Here is a 20,342-nt window from a genome sequence, read left to right as displayed (position 1 = left end):
CTTCACTGTGCGGAGAGAGAGCCAAACACGGACAAAGTGTGTTGTCATGCGGAGAAATTGTGAATTACTGAGTTTAGGCACGTTAATAACGTTTTAATGAAGTTGACTACAGTATATTCATATTTGTCAGTGCTTTCATGTCAATTCGGTGAACATAAACATAAATGATCGTGGTGAAGATGATGATTAAATTAGGATTAAAAATCGGTAGTGAGAGCTGCTGAATTTCCTCCCGTCGGATGTGATATAAAAACAAATCGATTATTTTTGTAGTTGTAAACTCAAGTGGATGAAACTACATTTATTAGTGCTTTCATGTCAATTCGGCGAACATATGATACATTAAATGATCGTGAGGATGATGATTTAAAAATCTTTTGTTTGAGCCGGTCTTCATTTCCTGATGAGAAAACAAACCTTAGCTTTTTGTAGTTGCAGTCAATGGTGTAGTGGGCGTTGGACGCGGGGGTACGCCGTATCCCCACTTATTTGAAGCATGATTTCTTTTTTTAATAGTCTAATACATCTAAAATCATTGCCAGTGTTATCAGTTGCAAGTGTGTGTTTGTTGTAATAATGACGACAACATAATAGGCAGATTTCACAGTAATTATAATAAAAACGTAGCTCAAGCATTTATGCAACTTGATTTGAAGCGTGTGTGTGAGGGGCAGAACTGTGTGTGTAGGGTGACCAGGTGTCCCGCACTGTGCGGGACTGCACACACAGCATTTTTATTATTTGTCCCGCGTCCCACACATTGAGACTATGTCCCGCATTTGAGTGATAGTCGCGCAGAAAGGCCGGATCAGTTCGCTGACAGCCGGCACCGCCCTTTATTATTATATTGTCTAAACGGCATCATGTAAATTGCGCTGACAGGCGACACAGAGGTCCCCAAGCCCCCCCCCCCCCCCCCCCGTTGACAGTTCACGAGCGCGTCCATAGTGTCTCCCGTCCACCCACCACCCCGTCCACCCAGTAACCACTGGTTGTAGTAGTACACCAACATGGATTAAACGTGTGTTTTTTTTTTACCACAATGTTGGGGAAATTAATGGATAAAATGCACGGATTATTATTATTATTATTATTCCCAGTCCGATCGGGACACTAGGTCCACCGTTTCCCCGCAGTGAGGCTCCCCCCGTTGACAGTTTACGTGGGCTGGGCTGGGTGCAGTGGCGGACTGGCCATCGGGACGAATCCCGATGGGCCGGTACCGAAGCGGGCCGGTCGGATAAGTCACTAGCACATCCCCCACTCCCCCCGTTGACAATTTACTAGTGGTTCCGAAGTGGGCCGGTCGAGAGTCCCGGGCTGATTTTTAGTCCCAGTCCACCACTGGCTACATGACCGTATGATCGCCCATATTGACGCACCTAATTCCTAAACTTCTAACAGATACTAAACCGATCCTTCAGCCTCATATAAGCTCTCAGACACGTTCAAAACTAAACTGTCATCGCTGTCTGAGCTTGCTGCTGTGTGCCCCATCGTGCGTTTACATGCAGATGCTGGGATCCTGAACGGTGCAGCTTGAGCGCTGTGTCCGCAATGACGTCACACATAATTTGGCGGGACTTGAAGAATCCCCGAGAAGATCTAGAAAATTGTCAACATTGAAGGGCAGATTAATGGTTATCAAAGTACAAATATCCAAAATCAGTTCAGTAACGGTTTTCAAGGGGACAATATTTACTCAAATTGATGGGTTTGGATGATGGGGGAAACTCGTGTCACAGGCTCTTTAATGGTGGAGGTACACACATATTGATAGATGTCTTGTAATGCACTGTTGAGGAACCTGCGACCCAAGTTTTTCATCTTCGACCTTGTCAGGTATTAAACAATCAATAAATAAAGAACACATAATTATGAAATATAAAACATAGAATTTGTGTGACATACTAAATGATTTACAAATAAACACCACTTCATATTTACAACTGTTACACATGCTGATGTAATGCAAATGTTTCCAACTTGGGATCAATAAAGTATATCTTATCTTAAGATGATCGATGGCTACTTCCATATTTGCAAAATTTGCCTCTGAACCTTGACAAGTGCATGTTTCAGGCTTATCAATTAACAACAGGAGGGGTCACAGACATAAGACCAGCTGTTAAATAAAGCTCTTCTGACCTTAGCTGGCATGTGGGTATATATTAATGCTGCCCATTATGGGCACAAGCAATTTTCACCCATTTATTAATTATATGTTTTAAATTTGAGTGTTCCTATCCCCTAAACCTCCAGGGATGTACAGAGTTTAATACTGGCAACTTCTTATTATGGGAAATACGAAAACGTCTTTTAAAACTACAATTCCCAGTAGAGACGTGCCGAAGAGAACATGTTGCGAAACACAATAGCCAGCATGTGTAGTTCTGGGGACGGGGTGGGGGAGGGGGGGACCCGTTCAAATCCAGTTTTGGACAGTCTGCCGTGGTTCCATCCCATTTCAAGTGCTGTTCGACGCTCGGCGTAACCCTCGGAGCACACTCAAACATCCAACCACAGAGCTTGAGGACTATCACGGGGTTTGTCAAGCAAAGCGGAGAGAATACTTACTTCTGGGTGTAATATTCTCTAAAGCAAATGAGCTGCTCCGAGCTGCTGATCCTGACGGACTCCAACTTGTGTTTATTAATCAAACAAATAGATAAACACAAGGATAATTATGTGTTATTGTTGAGTAAATGGAGAATTGCACAGGGGAATATAACGTACGTTTATGCCACAATTTTAGATGCGGATTTTGTTAAACTAATACGTTTGCGCTGTGGACCAACACTATACATGGACGGGGAAGGGGGTAGCAATAAAGATAACACCATCAAACAGTTACACAACATAACAGAAATAATATTGATAGCAGCGTCCCAAGCAACCACCTTGGTAACAATGAAAAAGTTGTATGGACACAATTTCCTGAAGTAATCTTCGTAATAACTAGCAAACAAAAGATCATGTACATCCACTGCACACATAATCTCAAATAACAGCAGATATTTCTCGCATCAATTGACATCAAAACGCATTTTAATGGCTAAACTAACCTTAAAATAGGCATTTTCCACCGAGAACAAAACGCAGTTTGGCCATGTTTTTTTTTTCTGCAGGGAGAAATTTGAACGTCACGTGACATAGACGCCAGCCATTGGAATGAATGGTGAAAACAAACGTAGGGATCTTACAATTTCAGAGGCGTTTTTGTAGATATACTACGTCCTACGTTGTGGACCAACGTAGTTATTACACGTTTTTTTTGTGAGACTGGGTTGGATGCACTGTGGGTAATATTTGTAGCAAAAAAGAAAGAACAACACCTGTCTTCAGCAGGCTTTAAAAAATAAAATATGGATCTATGGTGGTAGTGTGTCTCTTTTAGCAATGACTCAATACTTCTATCAGAAAACATTAAAATTGCATTTTAACCAATTTAGTTGGTAGTCAGTTCCATCATTTTGTTCCAAATAAGGTTTCTGAAAGACACCGGTAACCAGTGCAGTGATGCCGACAAAGGGGAAATGTGATCCCTTTTTTGTTTTTGTTTCCTGGCCGCAGCGTTCTGAATTAATTGCAATTATTTTCAGGGAGACCAGTAAAAGAGAATTGCAGTAGTCCAAGAAACTAGTAATAAAGAACTGCTCATCACTGCTTATAAAATTAATCTATTTATAAATAGATCTATCATATGTTATTTATTTCCTGCAGGCCGGATAATCACTTCCTGGAGGCCATCTGCTGTTTTCCTATGGTCTACTACATGGCTGGGACCATCGACAAGTAAGACTGTCATATGAGCTTCTGCATTTCATTTCAAATTGCTTTTATATATAACATTCATTCAACATGTTGAAGAAGATTATGTACTCATCTGAGATTTCATTGGATGTGCAGCATGTACCAGGAAAATTGATGTCCTGATGCGATAGTTATTGTTGTGTGTGTGCGTGTGTGCGTGCGTGCGTGCGTGCGCGTGCGTGCGTGTGTGTGTGTGTGTTTCAGTCTGGACAGCCTGCTGCAGTGTGGAATTATCTACGCTGATAATTTGGTGGTTGTGGATAAAGAGAGTACAATGAGTGCCGAAGAAGACTACATGGCTGATGCCAAAACTATTGTCAATGTGCAGACCATGTTCAGGTAATTCTGCAGATTTTATCACAATTATTATCATATATTATTAATGGCATGGCACATTATCACTTTGTTCTTAAACTTGTATAAATCATGTTTGGACGACAGAAGTATTGCTAAAATGATTTTTAAAATAAAAGCTTTAGGTGTTACCAGCGAAACAGTTAGAAGAAACAGAAAAACATCATTGTATTAATCTTTTATTACATTACATGTTACTTTTTAGATGCTTTTATCCAAAGCGACGTACATACTCAATACTGTGGGCAATCCCCACAGGAGCAATTTGGGGTGAAGTATCTTGCCCAGGGACACAACGACATGCTGACTGCAGTGGGGTTTGAACCTGTGACCCCCTGATCCCACACCAAGGCTCTATCCACTGTGCTACACGCCTCCCTATAATCTTGTATATGTACTACTAATGTGATGGTCATTTAAAGATTGAATTGCATGATATTTAGAGTCAGTTAAAAGTATTAAGTTGAATAGGGTTCAAAAAGAAAGAAACAGGAATACATACCTTACATAATTATGAGGCTAAAAAACTATATTTCTGCATAAAAATTTGAACTTTTTTAAAATATTACCCAAATAATTTTCGGTCAAATGTGTCGATTTGGCTACTAATCAGAACACGTCATGAATCTGATGTAGATTTCTCTTAAGACCTTTCTTAAGAGCAATTTGAAAATCAAAGTTATGTATTGGTAAATTATTCAAATATTAAGAGGCTTTGTTGTCATATGCATACATTTTGGAAATAAGAATACTGTCTTGGAAATGAAAAGTGTAACAGGGAGGCTGTGGCGTGGTGGACTAGTGCGTTGGTGTTCGGATCAGGGGAGCACAGGTGGTAACACTTTACAATAAGGGACACAAAATGTGCTTAGTTACTGAGTAGTGAATAAGGAACGATTTCCTGAGCGACTGAGATTGAAGAACTGATGGTTCGTTACTGGTAAACAGACTGGGGGGGTACTGTATTAATGAATAATTTGTTAATGGTTAGTTAATGAGTTACTTTGATTGAAGAACTGATGGTTTGTTACTGATAAACAGACTGGGGGGGTACTGTATTAATGAATAATTCGTTAATGGTTAGTTAATGAGGAGTTCCTGAGTGACTTTGATTGAAGCAATGGTCCGCTGCAGCAGGGCACTTTTAAACCGGCCATCTTCGGCTGGCTTGGGTCCCACACTGGATCGACTGGTGGAGGGGGATACGACTCACGTATTACTGCTTAAGTCATCATTACTTACCTTACCATTACTTCGGCAGTTTGGGTACAGTAAACTCAAGTAACGCATACAAAAAGAGTAGTTACCCATTACTTAATGATTACCTTACCGTTACTTAAAGTGGACCTATCATGCTATATTTGAATAATATAGTGAAGGACCATACCTATATAAGGCATATTTATACTTTTCATTTTTCAAAATACCAAACAGATCCTGCATTTTAGCCATTCCTAATTTCGCTCAATTTAACACTGCCTTTCACACTCGGATTCATTGAGAACAGCACTATCTGGTGGCCTGAAATATGTACTACAGCGTCTCCAGCGCTTTCGAACGGCAATGTCCGTGGCTGTCTCCTCCTGATTGGTGGAGTTGGCCCAATAGCCGTAGCGCAACTTCTGTGACGACATAAAAGTGTTCAAATCTGGATTAGTCTGTATCAGATCCGTTGCAGCCCATTTTTTGGAGATTTGGGTAAGGAGGAAAATAAAGAGGGTTGTGTTTTCTGACACTTGGTGAGTTCCCTGGAACACCGGGGACACATATTCATTTATAAAAAACGTAAAAAAAGTGCATTTTGCATGATAGGTCACCTTTAAGCAGTTTGTGTCCCCCAAAGTAAAGTAATGCATCAAAAATAGTAGATACCCATGAACTAATAATGTCTTCACCATTATCTTATCATTAGTTAAGCAGTTTAACAAACAAAAACTGTTGATGACAATGACAGATCTACAGCCACTCAAGTTTACATTTGAATTGAAACAACTTTTTAAATGTTTTGAAAAAATAATACATGATTATCCTCTTAAGCCCCATGCAGGAAACAACGTCTAAGGAACATTAATATTTAATAAACTATGAATATTTTATATCCATATAACGGGAAAAAACTCATTTAACTGATCTTTTTCATTTTTTTTTTTCGAAAAAAACTATTACTGCACCGAAAATCACTCCTAGCTCCCTTATTACTTATCCTAGCTGCACATCCAACACATCGTTTATGATCGTAAAGCAGAGTCCTGCATCGGGTAGGGTACCCCCGGGTGACCCACAAAAAACGCTTTTTTCCGGGTTCGGTTCTGGGTAAAACAAAGATGATGCAGGTCGGGTCGCGGGTGTTGCATAATAAATTTATTAAAATAATGATAATTTAGTTTAATGTTTAAATCCTCAGACCTCTCCCCCGCGGGACCGCGCATAATCATAACCTCTGTAGCGCAGCAATCTGCTTCTGAGCACGCAACATTCGAAATGGCTGAGGTGAAGCTCTCTAGTGGAGAATACAGTATTTTCAATAACACTTCCTCAAGAGCAAAATCCAAGGTCTGGGAGGCTTTTGGTATCATCCTAGATGCAGAAAATAACCAAGATCCCATGCTTTTTGAGACAAATATGCAACTGCGTGTGTTAATAATTGCACGTTTTCACTGCTCATATACAGTTGCAAGAAAAAGTATGTGAAGCCTTTGGAATTACCTGGATTTCTGCATAAGTTGGTCATAAAATGGAGGAAGCCACTGCTGTCCAGAAAAAACATTGCTGCACGTTTGAAGTTTGCAAAAGAGCACCTGGATGTTCCACAGCACTACTGGCAAAATATTCTGTGGACAGATGAAACCAAAGTTGAGTTGTTCGGAAGGAACACACAACGCTATGTGTGGAGAAAAAAAGACATCCCAAGAATATTGCTGAACTGAAACAGTTTTGTAAAGAGGAATGGTCCAAAATTCCTCCTGACCGTTGTGCAGGTCTGATATTCAACTAAAGGAAACGTTTGGTTGAGGTTATTGCTGCCAAAGGAGGGTCAACCAGTTATTAAATCCAAGGGTTCACATACTTTTTCCACCCTGCACTGTGAATCTTTACATTGTGTGTTCAATAAAAACATAAAAACATATAATTGTTTGTGTGGTTTTAGCTTAAGCAAACTGTGTTTGTCTATTGTTGTGACTTAGATGAAGATCAGAACACATTTTATGACCAATTTATGCAGAAATCCAAGTAGTTCCAAAGGGTTCACATACTTTTTCTTGCAACTGTATACAATAAATATGGTCATGCTACAGATGTAGCACATCATATTCTACACTTAAAAAAACCTCTTTGTTTCGCATAGATCTGCACAAATATCACACAATAATCATTTTCAACATATTTTTCAATGCATTAGATATTTATTCAAACTTGTTCAGCCCTATTATCTTCCATAAATCATTGTCAAACTATGTACTGTATCAGCTTAAATGAACAAAGAAAACATCCTTGAAGTGCTACAAGACAAATTAGCTTCAAACAAGAAACAAATTAACAAATATGCTTCACCTCAATAAATGAGGGTTGAAAAAGCACTCAACATGTCTATACTGGGTTCACTGTGTTAGTCCACAAGCCCTGAAAAAAGGATGGAACACTTCTAGACATAGTCCGGTAGTCTACAGAGCTTTCCAGATATGTTTGTACTCAGGCCTCTGAGGTGGGCATTGCCTCCTTGCTTGCGTGGCAGAGCGATGGCTTCTCAGCCATGTTGTGACGTACTTTCTTGGCTCAAAAAGTGTTACAGGGGGCCCATTGATGCTGATCATCATCAAATTACTTACATTTGACAACAACAGTGTCGATCTCTTGTCTGTGCATATATTGTTCATGAGACTGAAGCCCCTTTCACGCTCAGCAGTGCTGCAAGGGATGGTCTTCATGCATTGTATGAGTGGCTTTAAGCTTTCAGGCTCACTGTCTGGGTGCTCAAGGAAATCTCTCATACCAATAACTGCTTGCTCTTCACCAAGATTGAACCGCCTACAGAGTCGTTTCACTTGTGCCTCACAATGCCGTATGCAAGGGGTTGATGGCCAGTTTCCTGTATCCAGAACACTGAGATCATGAAGCGTTTCACCATCAAATGAGAGACGCTTCTCCAAGTCAGACTTTGTAGGAATTGTTTTGCGTTGATTGGTGTGAGCTTTGCATTTGACTCCAAGGGAACAGATCCTAAATGTCCCAACGCTTGTGCAGTCAGTGCCTCCTCTAATGTCTCTCCTTGGGTATCTTTGAATGATGCCAGCACTCTGATGGTGCGCTTTAGAAGATGGTCTGCTCTGAAGAGTGTGACAGAATGGGCCTGGAGTTGCTGAGACAGGTTTGCAAGTTCAGACAGTGCATCAAACATGAGTCCGAGGTCACACAGGAATTCCTTGCTTTGCATTCGACGTGCCAGTCTATAAGTTTGTCTCTCTTTGCTGCTTCTTGTTTGGTCGCCTGCAGTATTTTCAAAATGTTTATTGAGTGCTTCATATGATGTCCACACAGCCTTTACAGAACGGAAACTGCTGGCCACCCATCGCGTACTTAAAACTCTGCCAATTTTCAGGACTTGCGATTTACATTTTTATGTGACTTTTAACTGCCAGTGACATTAACAATAACAAAATAAAAGAATGAACAATGATGGAAAAAGCCCACTTATCATCTAGGGTTGAACAATTAATCGAAATATTCATCAAAATCTCAATAGGGCCTACTGCAATTTTCAAGTAATACAGTTGCAAGAAAAAGTATGTGAACCCTTTGGAATTACCTGGATTTCTGCATAAGTTGGTCATAAAATGTGTTCTGATCTGCACGTTTGAAGTTTGCAAAAGAGCACCTGGATGTTCCACAGCACTACTGGCAAAATATTCTGTGGACAGATGAAACCAAAGTTGAGTTGTTTGGAAGGAACACACAACGCTATGTGTGGAGAAAAAAAGGCACAGCACACCAACATCAAAACCTCATCCCAACTGTGAAGTATGGTGGAGGGAGCATCATGGTTTGGGGCTGCTTTACTGCCTCAGGGCCTGGACAGATTGCCATCATCGACGGAAAAATGAATTCTCAAGTTTATCAAGACATTTTGCTGGAGAACTTAAGGCCATCTGTCTACCAATTGAAACTCAACAGAAGATGGGTGATGCAAGAGGACAACGACCCAAAGCACAGAAGTAAATCAACAACAGAATGGCTTCAACAGAAGAAAATACGCCTTCTGGAGTGGCCCGGTCAGAGTCCTGACCTCAACCCAATTGAGATGCTGTGGCATGACCTCAAGAGAGCGATTCACACCAGACATCCCAAGAATATTGCTGAACTGAAACAGTTTTGTAAAGAGGAATGGTCCAAAATTCCTCCTGACCGTTGTGCAGGTCTGATATTCAACTATAGGAAACGTTTGGTTGAGGTTATTGCTGCCAAAGGAGGGTCAACCAGTTATTAAATCCAAGGGTTCACATACTTTTTCCACCCTGCACTGTGAATGTTTACATGGTGTGTTCAATAAAAACATAAAAACATATAATTGTTTGTGTGGTTTTAGCTTAAGCAGACTGTGTTTGTCTATTGTTGTGACTTAGATGAAGACAGAACACATTTTATGACCAATTTATGCAGAAATCCAGGTAGTTCCAAAGGGTTCACATACTTTTTCTTGCAACTGTATATGCGGGTTCGGGTCGGGTTGCGGATCCTGTGCCGACGGGTCAGGTCGGGTTGCGGAACTAATTGGCAATATGTGCGGGTAGCGGGGCGGGTTCGGTATCTCACGTTGTGGGTGCGGGGCGGGAGCGGGTCTTGAAAATCAGACCCGTGCAGGACTCTGTCGTAAAGACACAGAATCTAACGGTGCCCACCTCAACACTGAAAGATACAAACTTGCGACGTTATCAACAAAAACGTACATCTAAACATGTGGGTCTAGGTAGCCCACAACGCTAAGATGGCTTACCTTGGTTTTGTCTGATCAAAACTGGTCTTCAATGGCATTAAAACGATAACAACGATGATGTAGTTAATCCATAGGTTAATATCCAATGTGGCTGTGTCCCCTTTGAAATGTTCTGATAATCTATAAGCAATAAAACTGCAATTCCGTTTTAAAATAGTAGAGCAGACCACCTGTAGAAAGACTGAATGCGCGAAGACGCCACCTTTTTTTTTTAACATGAGTGTGCGGGACGATTTCCCTTCGATTCTATTGGCTCTAACGGTCAGAAAGAGAGGTCACATGTCAAAATCGAACAAGGGGGGCCAGAGATAAGGAAAATCCACCCAAATGGCCCCAGAAGAGGTTTTTTTTTGCTAAATCTGTCTAAAAAGGTCAAATATCACTTGTTTTGCATCAATCTTGATACAGGGTACTTATTATATGTTGTACTTTGGATTCTTAAAGCTTTTAGTCTACTACCCCATCATCCAAGGTTAGTTTTCACTATAAGTACATAATATATTTTGGACTGACACTATCATTTACAGTTTTTTACCATGTTCAATCTGAATTTTCTTTAAAATAAAAAACATCTATTTTGATTCTGACTTTTTTACATCCAACTCACAGGTTTATCATTACTTTGAGAAAAAAGATTATTAATTTAACCCTTTTAGAAGGGAAGACATGGTCATTTGTTCTGGGAATGTCATTTTCGAGCCTGAAACCTGAAAAACAGGCTTGGGGCTTAAGAGGATACTATTTACATGAGGATCATTAGAAAGAATGAAACATTTAAATAAAAACAACCTTTTATAAAAAAAAACACAAAACCAAAAGCTGCACTCTTCTGCACTTTAATTGTGTAAAATCTATCAAAAAACAAAGAGAGCATCAATGTTTTAACGGGTCACAACTGCAGGTGACTCATTATCAATAGAGTATATGGAAGAATTGACAGCAAAGCATCTCCTCTGTCATCTGGCATTTATTCTGAGGACAACAAACACACATGTCCTTTAACAACCACGTTGCACGTCACATCACCACATCACTGCTCACGTCACTGTCATAGTATTACAGAATTGCAGAATAACTATGAAATTGCCAAGATAACATTACCATATTTTTTGGACTACAAGTCGCACCTGAGTATAAGTCTCTCTTGTCAAAAAACGTGTCGTTAAGAGAAAAAAAACATATATAAGTTGCTTCGGTGTATAAGTCACATTTATCGACTGAAGTCTTCATCCTCTGTGTCGCTGTGAAGGTCTCACTATCACCGAGCTAGCTATCCATCCAGTTCAACACTTTCAAAGAAACTCCGGCACAGACGTCAGCTTTACTGAAGTTTAATGAATTGGTACAGCGACCTCTGGCGGCTCTAGTGTTAAAGTGTATAGTCCTTTTGAGTTTTTATTTGAACGCAAACCGAACCTTCAAGAAAATTAAACAATGTAACAAACTTGCTTCTGGTGCGCACCAAAGAAGCGCACTGTGAATGCGACCTAATAGTGCAAGTAAGATGCAACAATAACAATATATACATATAAATCCCAGGTGTTGTGACTATGGCCATAACCAGAATGCTGTGGCTGTAGTAAGATACGTTTAGGTTTAATACATCGTGTTTTTGTAAATGAACACCCTTCTCTCTTTCTCCAGGTTGTTTCCCAGTCTGAGCATCATCACAGAGCTAACTCATCCCTCTAACATGAGATTCATGCAGTTCAGGGCAAAGGACTGCTACTCACTGGCCCTGTCCAAACTTGAGAAGGTAAAACACAACATGGTGAATGGGGCAGAGTTATAAGATAAGATAAGATAAGATGGTACTTTATTGATCCCAATTTGGGAAATTGTTTTTGTTGCAACAGCATAAAAGACAAGGCATTCGTTATGAGCATGAATATAAAGAGGAGTTGCAGAAGAGAGTGTTTTTCTTTTTGTACCACTGTTTTTTATGTTTGCCACTTCCCTCTGACTTTCTATCAGAAAAGTGACAGACCTTTAAAATCATTGCTGTTTTCAATTTGTCTTGGCTCTCCCATACAGAAAGAGCGTGATAAAGGCTCCAACTTGGCCTTCATGTTTCGCCTACCCTTCGCTGCAGGGCGAGTGTTCAGTATCAGCATGCTGGACACCCTGCTGTATCAGGTAGGTACACACAGCAAAGCTCCTCCAATAACACTTTCAATGCCAGGTAAAAAAATGAAATCCTACAGCAGCAGTACTACCTGAAGAAACTGAGAAGCAAAGCAGAATAAAGCAAAAGTGCCCTCTTGTGTTCAGTCATTGGTAGAAAACCAAAGTGTTTTGTTTGTTCTGTTAATGTAAAATGTTCTCTGTGATTCCAGTCCTTTGTGAAGGACTACATGATCCTTATTGCAAGGCTGCTGCTGGGGCTGGACACCACTCCAGGGTCAGGGTACCTCTGTGCTGTGAGTTTAATCAAATAAAAAACATCTCTAAGAAAAAATGAATAATCGAACACAGTGCCATAGTTTACCCCTGCGTTCCTCCTTCCAGATGAAGGTAACAGAGGAAGATCTGTGGATCAGTACTTATGGCAGACTGTTCCAGAAACTCTGCTCCTCGAGTGCCGAAATTCCTATTGGGATCTATCGGACAGAATCCCACATTTTCCCAACTTCTGAGGTGAGATCCTGAGATGATGATGTAAGTCTTAACAAGCTAAACATCCAGCTTTGACACAATAACACTTTGCTACCTCCGCAACGGAAGCTTTGAGCTGCAATTATATGACAACTTATAAAGTAGTCCATAGATAGTGGAAAGCTTGACAATAGATACATTTAAAAAATATTTTTCATGCAAAAATGGTCGACACATTTGTGTACATCCTTTAAAATAGGTTTAATATCATGACAACAAAAATATACTGACACAACAAGATATTTTAAGACATCATCATGGGCTTTGAGAAAGGTGACTATTTTCCAAAGAGGAACTCATTTAATTTTGGAGCAATTCTGATTTGTGGAGCAGATTGTGCGATGGAGTATTTTCGTTCATATAAAACATGTTACTATCATAAACACACTTCAAGGTGATGTAAAGGTTACTTCCTGTGTCTCCGCCTCAGTCTCAGGTGTCAGTCAGTGTGGACGAATGTGAGGACACCAAGGAGAAAGGGGAGGAGTCTCGCAGCAACGAACAGTCAGATCACCCCCTGCTGAGGAAGAAGAGCATGCAGTGGGCCCGGCGTCTGAGTAAGAAGAGCGTGAGGTGGCAGGGGTCCAGCCGGGACTCGAGCCGGGACCACGGCCAGCGCATCGCCCAGCAGCGCCTCAACCTGTACCGCCGCTCAGAGAGAGAGGAGCTCTCCGAGCTGGTCCGCAACCGCATGAGGCATCTGGGCCTCCCCACCTCAGGATATGGTGAGGAAGGTCATGAGGCAACTGGTCAGAGCGAGGTTACATTCTCCAAAAAGTTTAATACTTATGATTTAAGCAGCTAGAACGGAACTTTTGTATTGATTTTAGCCGTCCCTGTGGACAAAAGCGGCAGTTTTTTCAATGAGCACCACCTCCTCTTGTCATAAAGATCTTAATCTGGCTATCTGGACATTTGTTTAGACGCAACTTCTTTATTATACAAATATTGCAGAGGAGAATTGCCACATCTTTCATCCCACAAATGCATGTTCCTCACAAATGCCGCACCATTTGAAAGGTAAATATACAGGCTTTCCAACGGTATAAGATGTATTGCCTAGAAGCATTGTTACAACCAAGAAATAATCTACCTAACACAAATGTCCTTACTTTTTGTGTTAAGTTTATTTAGTTATCATAGTTATTTAACAAAATAACTATGAAAATGAAATGATGAAACAAAGTTGACTTTGTCTTAGCCACCAACGTTAATTCACGCATTTACGCATTCACACAATGGATTCTGTAAATAAAATAGACATTACATACCAGTCTCGAAGGAAGACGATCAATTCTGGATCTCTTTTGAATCCTCTCAAATTCCTAAAGATGTGAAATAGGCGTTCATTTTGAATCTTAATTTTGCCAACCATTTTTTCAGTTTTGCTCAGTTCTTCAGTCAATCTTTCGTTATACTGCTCCAATATCAGCCAAAACCACAAATATATATTCCCAAAGATAACCCCCTAAAACAACCGTGAGTAGAACCTTAAAAAGTCTGTTTCTACTGTGCAGAAGACCTCACTAACCTGACAGCCAGCGACGTCATGAACAGAGTCAATCTGGGATACCTACAAGGTAAAGACATAAATCACAGTCCTCTAGCAACTAGAAATGATATCATAACTGCATAATAGAAACCCAACTAATCCAGTTTTCTGATTGAGGAGATTTTCCTGTTTCAGATGAGCAGAACGATCACCAGAACACCCTGTCTTATGTCCTGATCAACCCCTCTCCTGACACCAGGCTGGAGCTCAATGACATTGTGTAAGCGTTTCTCTTTTGTGTCGCTCCTGTTGTGTGCGTGGGCGAGTGTGTTTATCAAGAACGGTAATCTGGTGAAATTTGAGTCACCACTGCTTCTGTTTATTTCTCAGCTTTCTCTAAGCTGTCTTATTTGTGGGTGTTCTTGCAAACGTATTATACTGTGTGAATCTTGTCAGAAATTATTCCAAGTGACAATCAAAGCAGAACTGTTTTTTCAAGGTGGATTTGAAGGAAATCAATAGTGATGTAAAAAAATTAATATTACTTTGTCACTGTCATTTGACAAACTAGAGTCTCTGTCAAGAATGTTTTTCGGTTTGTTGTTGTTTGTTTGTTAGTGCAGTCTCACGCGAAACTTTGGTGGAAAGGTATAGATTTGGCCATGGGTGGATCCGAATTAAGGATTTAAAGGAGGGGTATGTAATTTTGGAGAAACCAGCTCAAGTAAGCTAGAATTTGAAAATACACAACCGGAAAAAATCTGCCTCTTCCTTCAGACTTCCTTACAGAGCCCCTCCTCCAACACACACGAACGCGCACATGACCAATAAGGGCACGAGATAAGTTTGTGCACAGATGGAAGGCTGACAGGCAGGTAGGCCATCCAGTTATTTTTGCCGGGCCGGTCTTGCTTTTTACAGCGCTACGGCTTCCACAGATGAATTGTTTTTAATGTATTTATTGTCAAAGCATTTAATATATTCATTGCTATCGGGATGTTAAGAGCATTCCATGGAATATAACAAAAAGTGTTTCTGAAATAAATTACATACCCCACTTTTAATACACACATTATTTTTCCCCTTCGTTAACATTGCAAGATAAGGCTTTTCTTGTCTCAACAACACAGTCTCACTCCCTGATAGTCCAATAGCTTGGCCAGGGTCCTTTGGCGTGCAGTTGTGACGCACCGAGTGTCCTTCAGCTTCATAAATGGACGCAAAGAGCTTTCAACTGATTGCAATGTATTCCCATCGGCGGCGGTATTTGATGCTCAGGGAAGCACCGCATTGGTCCCATGATCGGTCCATGTCGGCGGCAGTTAAAGGAAATGTGAACGTCCATTCCCATTGGATAGCGGAGAATTTTACACCCGGAAGTAAGTACTCCTTACTGTCGATAGATTTTACAGTGATATCTGCACTACTCATCAACTCAAAAACACCAGATTATCCTTGTTAATTACACAACATTGATTGGTTTAAATTGTGTACAATGCTTTTGTATTTCTCCCCTTCGATTCGGAGAAACAAATATTTTTTCGGACTCTAGAATGGCAGAAAACACTACACTACCCATAATCCTCAGCTATCGTTTAGGACTACACCAGCCGCTTTGCTTGACAAACCCCGTGATTGAGACATGGACCGATGCGGTGCTTCCCTAAGTGTCAAATACCGCCGCCGATTGGAATACATTGCAATCAGTTGAAAGCTCTTTGCGTCCATTTATGAAGCTGAAGGAGACTCGGTGCGTCACAATTGCACGCCAAAGGACCCTGACCAAGCGTCACTATTGGGCTGTCAGGGAGTGAGACTGTGTTGGTCTCAACAGTGAATACTTATATAGACATTTTTATTCATTGGGATAAACCCCTTGAGATGCACCATCTCGTTTTCAAGGGGGAATACTTTCGATGTGGATCCCTAATTAAAATGAAGCAGAGAACTAGAATTGCATTGGAAAGCAGATATATCACTTCTAAGGCTGAGGGTTAGGTTTAGGCGTTAACCCTTCATTTTCATATCTTGCTATCTAAAATAAATGTTGGGATCCAAACCATGATTCGGACGCGCTCCTGTATGTAATGGAGCATTGGTGAAAATGTGATCAGTTTTTCTGCAATTCCGCTGACAAACAGACAAATCAAATCAATAACATAACCCAATCCGCGTGCAGATAAGCGTCCTTTGTAGTGATGGGATTTCCGGCTCTTTTTAGTGAGCCGGATCATTTGGCTCGGCTCACCAAACGGCTCTTCATTTTACCACATATACCTTTTATAATTCAATCAAATTTAGCCCTGTTTTGACTAATGATGTATATGTGTACACATATCACTTACATCAGGGATGGGCAAATGGCGGCCCCACCTCCTCTTTTTGCTTTTTATTTTATTTTTTTAACTTGTAGTACTGATACGGCTGTTATGCCTGCTGTGACGTTAAGTTGCCGCTTGTAATTATGCCTTTACAAGCTTAAAAGTTATTTTTATCATCTGAACTTGGCAAAACAAGTTTAATATTCTTAAAACCAAAACTTTGTTTATTTGAAATCAGATGAAAACAAACTGTCACGGACCCTGCCGTGTTATCTATGATTACTACGCTTTTCATTCATAATTTCAGCGGGAGGGAGGGGGAGTGGCGCTGAGGAACAGCAGAGTGCGGGCTGACAGGTGTCTGTGTTGACATTCCCCTTATTTTGGAATAAGGGGAATGCAGAGACTGGCTACAAGTGTTTTAGGTTCAAGTTAGACAACTAATGTCTGGGTTAGTGTTTATGACTTCATGTGTATGTCATCGTAATGGTTAATCTCAATACACACACATTTTCCGTGCTTTCCAATAGTTTAAAATTGTTTTATTCCACTGTTTAATAACCTGTTCAATACAAACATGCCACTTGTAAAAATGAAATAACATTTCTGTGAACTGATATTTGTTTAGTGAGCTTATTAGAGGATGTTCCCATTTTTTGGGGATGTTCCCTTCGATTGTAAAATGTCAATGAAGATGTCAGACTTAGTATATTTGTTAATAATTACATACAACACATGGAATTTGTGTGTGTGTGTTCCAAGTGAATCTGCGGCCCCCTGGTGGCCAGTACATCAATGATGTGACCCCACCACCATCAAAGTTGCCCATCTCTGACTTACATTATTCAATACATCCTTTGTACTGAAGTATTCAAAAGTAAAAAATGTGATTTAAATGATTTGCTGTGGCCAATTGTTTTCATTGCATTTACAGACCCTTGTGACTCTCTGATACCACCCAATGAATGCACTGACACAAAGCAGATAGTAACACCTATAAAAACTTAAGCATAGACAGTTAAAAAAGGGGCTACTGCATCAACATTTTAAAATTGTATTTAAAGAAAACGCCCTAACAAAACAGCAGCGCTCTATTTCAGTGTTAACTAAAGAAAAAAAGACAGCAACAGCTGACATCAAATCCTAAAGATAATCATAAATAAATAACATGGTGAAAATAAATATATTGCAATGCTCAAAACAGCATCTTGGCTTCATGCCGCATTGAGCACATTTTACAGGATTGAACGGAATCCCGCCTTCAACGCTGTATCCAGTTATCTTTATACATCCATGAACATCACCCTTTTGTTGGAGTTATTCATCCTCGTAATCGCAAACTAGCAAGAGGTGCAAACGCCACCAACAAAACTGGAGCATTCCCACTCACCTGCTTGCTATGTATACATTCTGCATGATGCACACAGACGTCCACTTAAAGCCTAGTGGACATCTAGTTCAGAACGAGCCTTTCATCAGCATTGTGTGAACTCATTTGAACTCAAAAGAACGGACCCTGACAATTCTGCAGCCTATTATTTTGGAAATAATAGACAATTACAGTCAAAATAGGAATTTCAGCTCATGTGACTTCTGCTCTTAAGGGGATTCAGAAAGCAGCTGAATCCCACGTGGTGACTCTTTCAAATTGATGCAGTTTCTCCTATCTTTATCTGTCCTCTTTTCTCTCTCAGGTATTTGATTCGTTCGGACCCTCTGGCTCACGTCCCAGAGGAGCCTCCTCTCCACAGAAGCAGCCTGAAAGAGAGACACGAGTCTGAAACAGAGCCCAGAGAGGACACCCAACTCTGAGGAACACGCTGACCTCCACTGATACACTCCCTTTCTATAAACACCCCCTTCAGCTTTTCACGGGGGTCTGGTTGCATCCGTGCAGTCTGAAAGAGGACAATCTGTGCTTCGATGTTCCAGCACTGCAGTCTGCAACCGTGTTTTGAGTGCCTTCTGTTGGCCGGTGGCATTTCACCGTCTCCTGCTGTGAAAGCTCTCTCAGATGAGCATTCAGGGACCAGCTTAAAAAACCAAAAGGAAGATTTGAATCAGGTCCATCAAACCTGCTTGATTAGAGTGAATTTCACTGACCACTGTCTGGAGATGTTTAATATTGGTCATGCTCTTTTGGGTTGTGGCACCCCTAAAAAAAACATGGAGTTGAGAGACTTTGGCCCAGGATTGATCTGTCTTTTCTTTACTTTTTTGTTCAGATGCATTTATTCTAGTTGTGTCTGGTCTGTCACTTACCTATTCACCTTCAATCACATCAAATAAAACACAACACTCAACACTATGTGACTCAAATAAAATATGTGCATTAAAGCTTTCCTTTAAAGCTTATTTGTAGCTGAATCATAGTTGCTAACGGAGCCCGGCATTAGAGAAAGAAAGGACACTATTCACATTTGTGAGCACAAGATATACTTCATTTAATGAAATCATTACCAGATTTTGTTTTTGTGTCTACAAATTAAATCTTTGATAATTTAAGCCGTGGACAAGGCCAAGTCATTCATTCCAGTCCTTCGTTTATAGAGAGATGTGAATACATACTCTTTAATGAAGCTTTACTTTAGCTCTGGGAGGAGTTCTCTTGACGTGTTTACAAGACTTGCTGATATAGAGGGATTGTGGAGGATATTATGAACAATGCACAATTTATCAAGGATTGATGAACTACTGGAATTAATAAATAGCGTCCTAGGTTTGTTAACTTTTTTCAGTGGCGTAGGGGTTTTCGATATTAAATCATGTACAAATATTGTTGTTCCTCTGCAGCACATTTCTGAGGTTGGATGAGGTTTTTGCAATACGCAATACATAAGTGCTCAGTTTAACCCTTTTAACAGTCTGTGCAATATATTCAGTATTGTGCCATTCAGATTTATTTGATTTGTACTATATTAGGAATCAGAATTTTTTTGACTTTAAGCACTACTTAATTAATAAATGTGCTTGTACATGTATGGCTCTTTGGACAAGGTAGGAATTTCTAAAATGCTGCATCCTGTACTGTAAGAATATTTGACTGTAATTTGCACAATAAAGTGCTATATCATGAAGTAAAAACACATTGAAAGGGCCTTTGTATTGATGCATGTCTTCAACATAGAAATGGTGATTAATAATTTGGGGATTTTTGTTGACCATAAATATAAAGCTCTTTGAAAAAATATATTTTTGCAGATTTGTCAGTTACCAGCCTACATGGAAGGACCAAACATGTGTAAAGCTTGGTTCTGTTTAAAATATACTGGTCGTCATGCTTTAAACAAATTGGAGGCAGCTTTTCACCTACCCCAGATCTGATCATCTTCATGTGCAGAGTTTATAGACTATTATTTTTCAGTTTAGTTGCAATACAAATATGTTTGTTAAATAGCCAACGTTACGAGTAACTTACCGGTCCAGAAGACACGTTGCAAGTTCAGCACCAAACCTCCTTTCTACACTCCATAAGAGCGGATGTTTTTGCTCCTTTCCCTTATTGTTGAACTTTGTTGCCAAGGGCTTCAGACGAATTCAGGTGTGCTCCTAACTTCAACTACCTTACATGTGATTATTAACAAGCCCTCAGGGCCAGTGGCGGAGCTGGGGGGTGGCTGGGAGTGGCCATGGCCACCCCCAGCTGAATCCTGGCCACCCTATTGGCCACCCCAAACACCCTCACCACGGGGGCCCAAACAATTTTAGAACATTCAGA

General features: G+C 40.4%; 1 protein-coding gene and 1 long non-coding RNA gene across 2 annotated transcripts in view; one reads left to right on the top strand and one right to left on the bottom strand.

Annotated features, from left to right (window-relative positions):
* The window catches only part of kcnt1a (potassium sodium-activated channel subfamily T member 1a), a 115,845-nt gene extending 96,054 nt beyond the window's left edge, over positions 1-19,791 (top strand). Inside the window, exons 22-31 of the mRNA XM_079659799.1 lie at positions 3,724-3,795; positions 4,018-4,152; positions 11,801-11,912; positions 12,191-12,292; positions 12,493-12,576; positions 12,665-12,793; positions 13,242-13,536; positions 14,329-14,391; positions 14,499-14,583; positions 18,319-19,791. Coding sequence (XP_079515925.1) covers positions 3,724-3,795; positions 4,018-4,152; positions 11,801-11,912; positions 12,191-12,292; positions 12,493-12,576; positions 12,665-12,793; positions 13,242-13,536; positions 14,329-14,391; positions 14,499-14,583; positions 18,319-18,436 — 1,195 coding nt within the window. The 3' untranslated portion in view covers positions 18,437-19,791. The remainder of the gene's footprint in view (positions 1-3,723; positions 3,796-4,017; positions 4,153-11,800; positions 11,913-12,190; positions 12,293-12,492; positions 12,577-12,664; positions 12,794-13,241; positions 13,537-14,328; positions 14,392-14,498; positions 14,584-18,318) is intronic.
* LOC307025186 lies at positions 13,068-20,166 on the bottom strand. Its single transcript, XR_013804106.1, has 4 exons — positions 20,043-20,166; positions 14,343-14,384; positions 14,083-14,136; positions 13,068-13,331 (listed from the first exon to the last, which is right to left on the bottom strand). It is a non-coding gene; the product is annotated as an uncharacterized lncRNA (long non-coding RNA).
* Positions 20,167-20,342: the final 176 nt, after the last annotated feature.

Source organism: Notothenia rossii (assembly GCF_949606895.1).
Source record: "Notothenia rossii genome assembly, chromosome: 11".
NCBI lineage: Eukaryota > Metazoa > Chordata > Actinopteri > Perciformes > Nototheniidae > Notothenia > Notothenia rossii.
This window is presented reverse-complemented; position numbering and strand designations above follow the sequence as displayed.